General features: G+C 36.2%; 1 protein-coding gene across 4 annotated transcripts in view; it reads right to left on the bottom strand.

Annotated features, from left to right (window-relative positions):
• LOC135695905 (prominin-1) overlaps positions 1–13,637 on the bottom strand; it is a 35,766-nt gene that overhangs the window by 16,232 nt on the left and 5,897 nt on the right. For all 4 annotated transcript variants that reach the window (XM_065215118.2, XM_065215117.2, XM_065215121.2 and 1 more), the window contains exons 4-14: positions 13,041–13,161; positions 11,098–11,263; positions 8,934–9,211; positions 8,048–8,111; positions 5,901–5,974; positions 5,506–5,585; positions 3,786–3,938; positions 3,465–3,588; positions 2,884–2,942; positions 2,352–2,436; positions 417–560 (exon numbers count right to left, since the gene is read on the bottom strand). In XM_065215118.2, coding sequence (XP_065071190.2) covers positions 417–560; positions 2,352–2,436; positions 2,884–2,942; positions 3,465–3,588; positions 3,786–3,938; positions 5,506–5,585; positions 5,901–5,974; positions 8,048–8,111; positions 8,934–9,211; positions 11,098–11,263; positions 13,041–13,161 — 1,348 coding nt within the window. The remainder of the gene's footprint in view (positions 1–416; positions 561–2,351; positions 2,437–2,883; positions 2,943–3,464; positions 3,589–3,785; positions 3,939–5,505; positions 5,586–5,900; positions 5,975–8,047; positions 8,112–8,933; positions 9,212–11,097; positions 11,264–13,040; positions 13,162–13,637) is intronic.

The following is a 13,637-nucleotide window of genomic DNA, read 5'->3' as shown; positions in this document are numbered from 1 at the left end:
AAGAATTACAAAATTCTTAATCCCGAGGTAAAATCCTATGCCATAAAGGTTCTTCTACTTGGCTCGTGAGGTCTGGGATAAAGTGTCAGTGAGCTTGCTACTCTTTGCCAGTTTTAAAAATAAAAGTACAATATATTTTCTAAGTTGCAACCTAGTTAACACACGACTCCCTGGAAGAACAGTGTAGAAGAACAGTACTTACTATTTGCCTCTATTTACTTAATTGCATTTAATCATAATTCACTATAAATGTACACTTTTGCAGTATACACTAGTTGAAGGGATATCGTGTATAAATAATCAAAAATGAAAATTATCCATTACTGAGAGACGTAAATATTACACCAAGGAAAATGAAAACATTATTTTTATAACTCAGCCGAAAGATGGTAAAAGCCTGTTAAACCAAGCCTTACCTCATCGAAGAATTTCTGGAAGTCAATTTTATCGACACTCGAATTTTTTAAATCCTTAAGTGACTTCTCGGTATCCGCGTTCAAAACTGTTTGGTCAGAGAGATTGAAGTTCAGCTTGTTAAGGGTTTCATCGATGTTCACAATCTACGGGAATAGCAACATCATATTACAAGGCATAGAAGGATGCCGTGCGTGAGTTAAGAGAAAATATGACCAGATAGTCTGACCAGATAATCTCAAGTGATAGTTCTTGCATTGGCAGTGCTTGATTTGGAAAGGACGCAGGGGGGGGGGGGGGGGGATGGGCTCTTTCCACAAAGCCCTACAACACTGGCGGTCAGGAAGGCACGTGAAACCCATTTGTCCCAGGGACGTATCACGTTTCTTCCCTTTCATCCAAACTGCTCCTGCGGGTCTGTCTTTCAAATAATTCACATGGATATTCAAGGTCTTCAGCATTGAAAAGATGCTAGCAGTAGCCATCTAATCTTACCTATTGCTCATACCTCACCGGGTGTTCAATCAGCTGTCGATTAATATCACGCCAAAGTTGCAAAATTCATAGCTTGTTGATAAGTTCTATTTTCACTACGATCTATTTTCACTAGACCAAGAAATAGTTAACACAAAAGCGCCCACCTTTTTCTATAAAATTAGTATATTACAAAAACCGTAATTCTTTATAGAGACTTGGTACAATTTGGGGATGAAAGCATGTCCGCTCTAAAGGCTTATTTTTTTGTTTAGATTCGGACAGGGTCTTAGAATTCTAAGCTCCCTAAATAATGTAGACCAAAAAAGCCCACCTTTGTACTGAAAAATATACTGCAAATAATTTTTATTTCTCAGACTTTAATTGCAGAAGACAATTATGGATCACAGTGACTTGAAACATAGTTTAGAGCAGAGTTTCTTCACCCACTGCCCTGTAAGATATTCTGGTGTACCGTGGAACATTTTCCAATTTCACCTAATTGGTCCAAACAACAGGCCCCGGTTTCACACTGTGTGAATAAAAATATTTCATTTAATCATAAAGTACCTTTTCATTATGTTTATTGATTCCTATTCAAGACACATAGATGAGAACGACTTTATATTGTGTGTATAAGCCAAGAGTTTAATTTTTAACATTTTCTGTTGGCGGTGTGCCTCGTGATTTTTTCAATGAAAAATGTGCCGTGGATCAAAAAGGGTTGAAAAACATTGATTTAAAGGAATTCTCTTAACAAAATAGATAGAATTCAATTTAGCTCAGACCGTTTTTGTGCAAAATTTTCCAATGGCTCTACCTCAATGAATAAGGAGTGACAGGCAAGTAATCCACTTAAAAAAAGGAGGCAGTTAGAAAGGCAATAGCCCGATGCTTTCTCAGATGCAGCAGGACTCTTTTGTTTTGCAATTGAACACTGGAAATTGCGAATCTTATAACAATGAGAGACAAAAAACCTGATAACCATCGAGTTTACCACACCCCAAGCTTTACTAGCGTACAAATGACAACCAATCCACAGGGAAAAGCACTAAGATTATGATCGGTCCCACTACAAATTTTCCAGTTTTTCGAGTCACCATAACTTTAAACTGACATAATAAAGCAGAACTGGAAAAATGCCAGAAAACATCAAACATAGCCATAAGCAGCGAAGGGGACAAAAAGATATTGAGAAATATGACAAGGAAACATTCAGCAAATTAAGTAACTGAGGAGGTTTTCTCAACTTCGCCTAAGATTGAGATATGGCGAGGTGGAACCTAATGAGAACGCGAGTTTCTACAAAGCCTTCTGTAAGCATAAATACACGCAGGCAAGATGTCAAGAATGCAGTCTCAGTTAGCAAGAGAGACGGTCACAGTAACAAGTAATTTTTTCGAATAACAACAAGAAGCAAGTGAAATACACAAATTTGAAGACGACATGTGTAAGGAAATCACCTTTGTAAAGTTCAGCTTGTCTTCCAAATCGTATACTTTTTTTCCATCAATAGCACGATAAATTGGTTCTTTGTTACGACATTTCCTACAATGTAAACATAACCAAATGCTGAAAATGCGGAAACATAAGCAAAACAGAATAAGGGAAAACCGTGATATTTTGAACTCTCATTTTTGATGGCAACCACGTTCACAATCTATTTATATTTTGCTCTACAAGTCTGTACGAAATTCGTCTCAAAAAAGATAATCTGAGCTTGCAAGTGGATCAAGTTCTGGACCAAATGCGTAATGATTTATCTAAAATTTGAAAAACGTTTACACCAACATCAAAACCCCACTCCATCACCATTCTTAAAGCTACCCAGTTCATTTTAATTCTCATCATGCATGCTACAGTGAGATTTTTGATTTCATATAAATTTCAGATAAATCTTTTCAACAAAGGATTTGAAAGAGCACACTGCCACGACATATTGAGAACATATAGCACATTACTACAATGTACGGTTTGTAGAAATTGAAGTCTTACTTAAGAATATCCTCGAAAACAAACTGTGTTCCGTTGTATTGCAGCTGGCTCTTGGCAAACTGAAATTATAAACTTAATGAGCTGAGTAATGAAGATAACAAAGCTAGAAGTAACCAAGAAGCGTTTCCACATTTCCTCAAGTCAGAGACAATATTTTCAAGGCTTCCTAAAAATATTAAAACAAATCGCGGTATTGATGTGCTCTTGATGTCCATTTATGTGGCCACTTTGCCACCTGTCTATGTGGATCCTAAGGCGAGCTTGCTCAAAAGCATGAAAATGTTCATATTTAAAGTCTAAATGTCAAAAAATAATGTCGGCAGGGGTATATTGCTGCTATCATTGCTAATAAGAAAATCAGAGGTTAAAATGCAACATTTAGACTATAAAGAATTTGGTGATTCAAATACTTATCAATATCAAAGTTATGGAGCGCATTTTTATGAATACAAATAAGCAATTCATCGTTTACTGAATTGCTTTGCTGGTATCCCGCCAGTTTGATTACAACTCTGAAACAAAAAGGAACCTTTACTAACAAATATATTTGGGAAAATAAGACAAAATAATAAAGGGTTTACCTTGTCTACCATTTCTCCATCCTTCAGCTCTCGGCATAATATATGCAAATGCTCACCAACGAAAAAGGTAAGAGCAGTGAACAGGAACAGAAAAAAGGAGAATATGAACATAAAACCAACCGATCTGCAAAAAAGCAAGGCAAAATTACCCATGGAATGCATTCTTATTTTAACAAACGATAAGAAGTAATGAGAGCTTTGATGTCAAAGCGGCCATTGTCTATCTTAAAAGACTACTAGATCTATTAATGTATATTCATTTTTATATGAAAAGAAAAAAAAGCAAGTAAAATTCTATCATTACTCCCAATAGACACTTACGCCATAATGAGGTTTCCACCGTGATGTGAAATGGCTCTTCTGTTCGTCGGCGTTCGCTGCCTATTATATCCACAGATACCGCAGGTGAGGCCGAGTGCAAGAAGGACAACAATTAGGGCGATAATTGCAGATAATCCTGCAAAACCATAGTACCTGGGAAATAAGACGATTGAGATGTTATTTTGGTTTCTTTCTGATCCTTAAAATTACAACTCGAAAAACTCGAAAAAGCGATTTTAGGTGGGCTAACAGAAGACAAGCCGGTAGCGAGTATGATGTTGCTTTGCATCCAATAAGACACTTGCAATGCAGTTGATTTTGGTGATTCTCTTTTTAGAATATCAACAGTGGGAAATGGAAAATAACAACTATTTTAACGTAAAATCCCTGCCACTTATTTTTTTACAATAACATTCTGAAACTACCTATCGCCATAAAGAACAAAGTGTGCAATTCAGCTGTGCTTGAAATACAAGTTGAAATACAGGTTGATTTAAGGCTTACAACTATGAGATATACTCTGATAAACCTTTGGAATGAGTTTTACTTATTATTTAGCAACTATCTAGTTACACTATAAAACGACTTTGTGTCTTATAGCTGTGACACTGCTCTTTATTTGTAATTTCTATAGAGAAAGTTCTGACAATTACCAAACAGAATTGTAAGAAAGATATTAAAAACATAAGTAGATAAAGTTAGTATAAATCAAAAATTGTGTTGTTCCCCTAATTTCTTTCAATTTGGAGGCTTCAATTAATTTTGTAAAGTTTAACGATAAGCTCAAATTTTTGAATGAATCAAATCACACAAAACTGAATGGAGAGCTTTTTGTCAACTTTTCCACAAATAGTCTTGTTAACAATTTATTGAAAGTGTTTTCAAACCATTATGATTAACTAACAATCCTAATAGAACTGACAGATGAATATAACAAATGGACCAATAAAAATGCAATTTCAATTTTGATATGAAATATAGGAAACTAAAATAGTGGATAGGCATAGTTTTCTGCAAAGTTAGACTTAATAGAAATATACCTTGCAAATTACTCTTAGGTACCAAATAAGCGTCCGAATAACCGAGTAAGAAGGTCATTTTTTGAAGTAATTTGAAATCCTACCCGCCCTTGTTAGGACCCGCTGCTTATTAAATTTTCAATTTTTGCAGGAGAGCCCTTCAAAAGGTTGAACAACTGAGGTTGAGTTGAATGGTAAAAGTAGTAGGACATTACTGTTCCGTTCTGTTTTAAAACTATCATCTTGATGTTTACAGATATTTTTCCTTTAACACTGCATGGTACTCTTTTACACCCCGCATATTTCGACCCCCCTGCTTACTGAATTTTAAGAAATTTTCCCACTCCCCGACTTATAAGGACCCCCTGCTTATTCAGGACGTAAGAGTAGTTAGCTAAACAAAAACATTGATGGTTGGATAAACAAAAAAAATCCACGTGATTGGATTGTCCTTACTAATTTCAACAAACAAGGGTTTTAAATGAAAGGAACTTATCTTGTTCAATGTCAAATACATGAAAAATTATAATAAAGAAAAAACACTGTTTAACTAGCAATATCAGCAACATGCTTGACTTGTCTCTGGTAATTTGAATGGCCTTGAGCTATTACATTAGGAGAATAGGACTTTATTCTTATGAAAATAAACATTTTTGAAAAATGCTCTGGAAATGAATGGCCATGCACTTGCAATGACTTACCTGAACTTATCCAGATCGATAGAATTCTGGACATAGTCTTTTTTATACTTTTCATACGTTGCTCTGTCATCTAAGATTTTCTAAAATAAAATCAATTCAACATATGTATCTCCAAATGGAGCTGGCAAGAATCAATTTCAAGAAGCGAGAATGGTCCCATTTTCAAATTAGGAACAAATGAGTAGAGCATGGAGGAAAATAAGATGACGTCACAGTTGACTTCCTTAAATATGATGATAACCGACAGCACATTAATTCTTCATGCAGGGAAAGAGCAGTGTTGCAGCAGATCTTGCAGATAATATTAATTATTACTAAAAGTCAATTTGAAAGTTATTTGAAAAAAAGTTCAGGGCATGAGCCAATTAAAAAGGTTTTTTATTGCAATCACTCACATCAATTGCACTGTAGATCTTATCGGTTGAATTAACAATCTTTGTTTTCGCATCATCTGCCAATTTTCTCACATCTTCAAACAAAAATAAAACATTTGTCAGGTTTATTGTATTTATACACTTAACAATACCAGCTCAGTTATACTCTAATATTACAGACAAAATGTACAAAACTGGCCAATGACTTTCAGGCCTTTTCGTTTGATGCGAGCGATCACTCGCGATCGCGTCAGCACTCGCGCAACCTCTATCACGCGAGCGTTTGATCGCTCGCGCAAAACGGTAGATTGTGAGGAATAAATGTCTCTTCAATAAACACGATTCCAGTCATCTTTTGTGACCCAAGCGAGTGACATAGACAATACAAAGCCGGTATATCAAAACACAGGAAATATAAGTTAGCTGAATAAACCACATCGCAACGAAAAATGCACTAGTATTTGAACTACAATAGCACTTAGGACATTTTCTGGACAGCCAGACTATAAAGTATTTTTTCTGCTCGGGGAACGCCAGAACAATAATTTTGAAATTTGCGGATAACGAACGTTTCCCGCGAGATCCTGTGCGGAATTTGAATTTGAAGGCTTTCGAAGGGAACTTGTATTCTTTGTTTTTTCTTGTTATCAGAAGTCAGAAGTTTAAATGTTGGGATATTCGCGGGGAACATGACCAGATAAACAAATATTGCGCGCGGAATATACGGCAGATTCTTAACAGTATTTTGCGATCATTCGGAAATAACGTCTATATGACCTTCATGATATACATAAAGTTTACAAACGAAGCACATTTGTATTGGGTATTTATTCTTTCTTGGAGTATTGGGTCATCATAAAAGTTTGTTTTTATTTGATGTTACCTCAAACAAAAGTGTACTTTATAAGATCATTGCCATCACTATCAGAGCGATCGCTCGCGCAAGAGAAATCACGCGAGCGATAGGCCACTCGCGTGGGTTATTTCTTACAAAAAGGCCTGGACTTTCTTTGAATAGGAGAGTTGGCTTTGAATACGATATGTTGCATATTGCATGCACTTAGGAAGTTTAGACATTAGATTACTTTTCAGAAGTCTGTTTACTTAATATGCAATATTTGTAAACAGCTAAACAGCAATGAGATAACGGCATAATTCTATTCTTCTTGTTGTACATCCTCAGGTACAGTCTGTGGCTGCACTTCCCATCATTATACACTCCTTCTACAACGTATTTTTGTCTTTTAAACTATTGATCCAACTTCACAAAGAGATTTTGGAGGACTGCCGTGTTGCTTTTGTTTCATCCTGGGCTTCATTTTTGCTCTTGTGGTTGAAGTTTGGTATCAAATTTGTTTTTCAGGCAGGAGGCACAGCTAAGCTTTGATTGGAACCTAAGAAGCATCAGCAAGATCTTTCAATTCGCTTGCATCTCATCCGTGTTTATCTGCTACATTGCTTTTGCTCTTAATCTCAATCTATTTTAGGATTCTTAATCTATTTACTGATAACCATAAAATACACCTAAACAGGTTGAAATCAAATTCTCTTTTGACTTCTGTCCCAAACTAGCCTTAAATTTTTAGACATTGCAGAGGGGTGTACAAAATACCTGACCACCGTCATCCCCAATTTTTCAAAAAATTGGAAAGGAAATCCTATGTCCTAAATGTGTGTTTTAAATTGACTAAGATCTTATCAGTGACAAGTTTACAGCCGCCCTTTGGTCGTGTAACACTACCTAGCCTGACAAACGTGACTAGCACCTGGTATTTATGTTGAGCTTAATGGCAAACTGGATTTATATTGATCAATAACTAGATTGTGAAGAGATATAGTATTAGATTTGGTGTGAGTTTTAGGGTGTCGTATAAATCAGCACGAAAGGAATGCTTCGTTACATCTTGGACTGTCAATATTAAGGACAATTCTTCTTACAGATCACAGTGAATTTTCTGAACACAATTTCCATTGTGTCATCACTCTTAGGTACTCTATTGAGTAGCCTGGCAGCAAACAAATAAAAGTGACACAAGAAAAGAACAAATACCAGCAAAATAACAGAAACAACATCCAGGAATTAGATAATTCAGGGGAGTTAAAAAGTCACCTCTTACCTCTCAAACCATCTATGTATTCCATTCTCAACTCTAAAAGCTAACACGTACCTGTAAGGGTGCTATCTGCTTTGCTTACAACCGTATTTGGTATGTCGTTAAACACTTTGGTAGCCTGAAATCAAAAGGGTCAATAAAAATAAGTGTGTTCCGTGGGACTACAAGGTTACTGACTGCTACATTAAGAACGAAGTAAAGTGCAATCGATATACTTAAAGGTGAGCCGACACGCAAAACTTTTTTTTGATATAATGCAGAAAATGATGCAAGGAATCTTAATCTCAAGTTTTGGGTTAATTATGATTGTCCGTTTTGATGCAATTCTGCTTTAAATGTCATAAAATGCTCGACCATTGTCGGCATTTTATATGACCCAGTGCGTGTGTCATCACAAACATCATGTTTTATTTCTTAAATGCAAATCACGCATGAAAGTTCATCTTGTTCAGTTACTATACGAGGAGATCTATGTAGCCTTTGATCCAAGATACATGAAAATTCAAGGGTAAAGAAATGTGCTGGCTGCTCCTACATTATGATAGGAGGGAATTCAAGTTTAGTAGAAATAGGAATTGTTAGCTGCTCGAAGAAATTCCCAATTCGGAAGTCAATCATGCGGATAAATTAGTGTGACAGCAGCCGTATTTTACAAAATAAATGTATTTTACTTAGATTTCTAGAAAATAGAAACATTCCTGCCAATTCATTTATCGCTACCTTTATTGATATGTTGGCCCACCACACACTGGGTCCTGCGAGACGGAGGAAGGGCCTCAAACGGGTTTAATAATACGATATTCTTGCAAATCTTATTATGAAAGGCCCCTTTGCAATAATTGCACTTTTTGCATCATTTTCAAATTTTGCAATAAAGGGAAATTTAGTGATGACAACGGTATAATAAATAGAGTACATATACAAAGGAATGCAACCATACCTCATCAACTGCACCTGAGAAATTCTGATTCATTATGTTCCGTATATTCGAAAGCTCACTGTCAACATTTGGAAGATTTGTGAAATTGGCTTCTTGTTTCAAGCCACTTGTGTCGATGTTGTTACATTTTGAAATGCCTTGACCAGTACAGTCTGTTTTTATGCGCTCTAAATCGTCTTTAACTTGCTTAAGTTCATTACCAAGCTTAGAAGCTGAAGACTTCAAATTTCCTGTCGTGTTTGATACAACATCCAACGCACCTTTCATTGCAGTGACATCTGAGAAAAAATAAAAATTGAAATTGGGCTGTTTAATTATGGTTGCAACTGTAAATTGGTTGCTTAAAGACATGATACGGTGGTGAAGTCAAGGTGCCTTACAATATTTCAGTTGTTGAGCCTTTTTCCCCTTTGCCTGATGCTGTGAGACATCTGCTGTCAAGGAAATATCTACATAATGCAAAACCATTCTACTTTTTGTTTGCTTTCGTATTGAACATTTAACAAGCAATTTTGCTTATTCATGGGTCATTAGAAGGTGTTCCCCCACATGTTAAAAACGTCATAAATGTAATAGTTATTTACTGCCCCCAAAAAGTTGCAGTTGTTTTTATAGCCCAACTATAGGCTTTTTAGAGGTCCTGTCAAGCTAAGAAATTTGATTGCCATTAAAGAATTGCAACTGTTCAAAACGACAAAGTAGATGTTGCAAGAAAATCGCATGAAAAGGGAACAAACCCGTTTCCATCGTGACTACCCACTACATTTTTTAAGGTCATTTTTGCATTCAGTGGTATTGGGTTGACTAGATATGATATTTTCATAGGAAATCTGTGGTCTTAAAAGTGAATATGGACAAACTTAAAGGAACTTCTTAGAATGGAGAAAAATCAAAATGGCGGGTTTCTGAAACTTCAGCAGAAAAAATCAAATATTCAAATTGCCCCATAGTAAGAACCAAATGAGATATTCAGCCTTTGCCGTTTAATGCCTGCGATCGCAGGCGCATGCATTGGCACGCGCATGCATCGGCACACGCATGTCACCAATAATGCCAGTGATTAATCGCACGCATGAGTTGCATATCTGACCGTTGTTTCTGACCTCCAAAAAATTGTTTTCTCAAAGAAATATTGGAAGTTTTGTTTTCATAAGCTGAGCAAAATCACCTAACTCTTTGATTAGTGCCTATTTTGTCTTCCTAAAGTGAGGCTAATTGCTTCGCTTTGTTCCAATTCCCCCGGAAACATCGCAGTTCAAAACTTTCCCCTTCCTGTTTTCGCCATGATCGGGGTAAATATCTATAAAGTTGCTTAAAGACATCCATTTTAAGACATTCATTTTAAGACATTCATTTTAAGACATTCATTTCGCCAGTGGACATTCATTTTAAGAATAAGACTTTTTTATTAAAATTTGCTCCAAAGAAAGCAATTTCTGGCGAACTTGAAGCATTCAGATTATAAAAAATTTGATGGCATTTTAAATACCTTTTAAATAAAGGCAAAAGTTATAAGTTTTTCTGCCCTCCCCCCCCCCTCATACTTACAATGAAATGCTTTTTTTTGATTAAAATGAATCAAAGAAATTTTGTCGGAAAAGGTTTCTTTCTGGTCCCCTCTAGAATTCATTGGACACGATGTTTTCTGAACTTGAAACCCTGTTTACACTGATCTGTAAAAGTTTGGAACCGTGAATTTTGTACCATCACGTTTCCGTTTTTGAATGGGACATTTCTTTTATGGGGTCTGAAAAAGCCAGATATGCAACAGTGTTAATTGCACGCATGAAAGAAATAATGTGTGTGGTTTTCCTTATGACGAAGACTGGATATTGGACTGAAATCATCAGATCTTATGGTGTCATTTGCTCCTACAAAAATTGAAAAAAATATGTGACCATGGGTGTCATTGGTGTCCCTTTTGGGATGTCATGTCATGGAATGACCCAGTAGGGTTTCAAAAAAACTTCGAGGTGACGGGGAGGACCTCAGAAATCTCTCATTCTACTCTACACTTTCAATAGTCAAACATTATTTTCCAAAATGAGCCACCATTTATGGGTCATAAAAGAATGAACAGGTGTCTGAGCAGCACATTCAAAAAGGCGTATGTCAGCATATGAACAGTACATTGGAAAGTGTAATATTGGTAAAATTGACTCACTTTCACTAGCAGATTTGACAGATGACAATGCACCCAGAATATGAGGCTCTAATTTGGCCTTTAATGGCAATCCTACAAGATCTTTCACACCAGTTTTACTAATGTCCGGCACAATCAGTCCATGGTAAAGACAGTCAGTTTTGTTCACTGTTATCTCTTTCATTTCCTAAAACAGAATGTGTTAACAAATTTTTTATCAAAAATGATGAATCTTGTTAAGGAAAACAAGTTTCCAACATTATTTCCAAAAGAACATCCATGTACATTGTATTCATCATAAATATCTTAACTTTGGAATTTTCCATTGCAGATAGTGTCATAATATAGTTAGAATTGACAGTTGATATGAAATTAGAAACCTGGCTTGCATATATAAAAAATGTTGGAACAAAAACATCCAACTGTACTTTTCGGTATTTGGGTGCACAAGTAAGAACAAGGGGTTCCCAACCTTATCATGGATTGCCAATGTGGACATTTCTCTTTTAAAAATATAAACATTGGCAAATATCACATAAAATTTTCCACCTTTATTACAAAAGTTGTCCTATTGGTATCATTGGATAAAGCATCACAGTCCTTTTCGTGAGCAAAATTACGCGTGTGTGGCAAATCGCACATGTAAACAAATTTGCGCGTGCGATCGCACTTGTAAGAAAATTTGAAGTACAAACCTGAAAAAATTGGTAAAAGGAGCAAGAAGGGAAAAGCCACTCGAATACGTGCAAGAGCAAAACTCAATTAATCAATACATAACAGATTTTGTTGCCCTTAGCAGCCATCTTTTAAAAGTCGTCGCCACTCTCCAAAGTTACAAGAGCAAGTAAAAATTGTTTCCAACAGCTACTTGCTTTCAGGGCCTAATTACGTTTTGACAGGAAATCTGTTATTACACTTAACATGCTAATGGCGACTTAGCTTAAAGACGAGACGCTAAGTTGAATGGAGCACTCAGTCAAAAGCCAAACATCACTTCCGAAAATTGGGAAAATCAAATTGTGGTCAAAAGTGCGAATCAAGTAACAAGGGAAAGGATAAACAATCATGAGACCATGGGAAATGTTAAAGGGCCTCTCCAGCAAAAAAATTTTTTTTTTAATGACTTAAAAGTTAGCATCTGGTGCGTGTATTATGACAAAGTCATTGTTTTTGCAAAATTCCAATTAGTTTAGAAGTTGTAAGGCTTTAAAGTTGCACCTTTCCGAGAAAAAAAACGACAAAAGCCGAATCAGTTTGGTGACATTCTGACGTCACAATGTGCGGCTCTCGTTCGCCATGAATTTCGTATATCTTCCACCGAAGCGTGAAGGACTCATGGTCACGCGTTGATAACTGCATCCAGTTCCAGTTCCTGTTCCAGCTCTTCCCTCGCGTATAATTAATCGAAATTGTCACTTCAGTTGTTCTCCAGAAACGATGAACAACTAAAGGCTTCAGAATTGGTGTCTGAAATGCTCAAACTAAAAGCTGGTGGAACAGAACTGAGAGTACCATCACTTGCAGTGTTCAATTTGCGAATCACCGTCGTTCGATTCGGTTTGAGGCGAGACTATCCGAAATACACTGTGACGTCAAAATTGCGTCACAGTGTCACCAAACCAACAATTTTTGTCGGTTAATTCAATTCAATTATCGAAATGCAAGAGCTTATATCTCACAAACTGTAAAAAAATATCGAAAAACAAATAACGAATTCGTGATCAGCAGGCTCAACTTCTTTATAAAAATTGCCAATAAAATGCAAGTGCAAAATTTGGCTGGAGAGGCCCTTTAACAGAAAACTGCAAAATCACCTGTTTGCGCGTGTGGTCAAAAGCACGCGCAATTTAACTTGCGCGTGTGCAGGCGTGTGCGGGTGCGATCGCACGCGCTAAACGAAAAGGACTGGCATCATAATAAGATTGGCTCAACCGAGAAAGGAAAATTTAGTTGAAAGCTCATACCTTTCTTACAGATCTTAGATAGCCAAATGCTTCATCAAGTGCATCATCATATGTTTTAGCTGTGCCTGCAACCTCAGCTTTAAGGTTACTGTTCGTAACAAACATTATCAGAACGCCAGTCCTAATTGACAAAAATTAAAAAGCGGCTTTTAGCGAAAAAAAGTTCACTTATTTGGTAAAAGAACAGTGAATATTAATATCTTTAAAGGTAATTTATTGCAAGGCCCTCTATTGAGCCCAATCACCTGAATGATTGGCGAAGAGGCTTTAAAGAACTAAATTAACCGAGCAGCCACAAGGCTAATACCCACAAATAAACAACATGAACACCAAGAAGGGAAATGATCATTTTGAAAGCATTGTTCACGATTCTTGTTGGAAGAGCTCAAGTTTTGTTGAAGAGCTCAAATGAAACAACTCAAAAGCAAAATGACAGCTGAGTGGATAACTTGAGAAGTCTCAAAAGATTAAAAAATTGGGATCTTCATGTTTGGGACTTAATTGTATTTCAAAATAGTATTAGACATAATATGAATAGCTACTGTGTAACAGATGAATGAAAACAACAGAACAGCATGGAAATTTGCAAATTGTGTT

This window comes from Rhopilema esculentum, chromosome 14 (genome assembly GCF_057945365.1).
Source record: "Rhopilema esculentum isolate cy_ngs chromosome 14, ASM5794536v1, whole genome shotgun sequence".
Taxonomy (NCBI): Eukaryota; Metazoa; Cnidaria; class Scyphozoa; order Rhizostomeae; family Rhizostomatidae; genus Rhopilema; species Rhopilema esculentum.
Note: the sequence above shows the minus strand (reverse complement) of the source record. Positions and strands in the feature narration are given on the sequence as shown.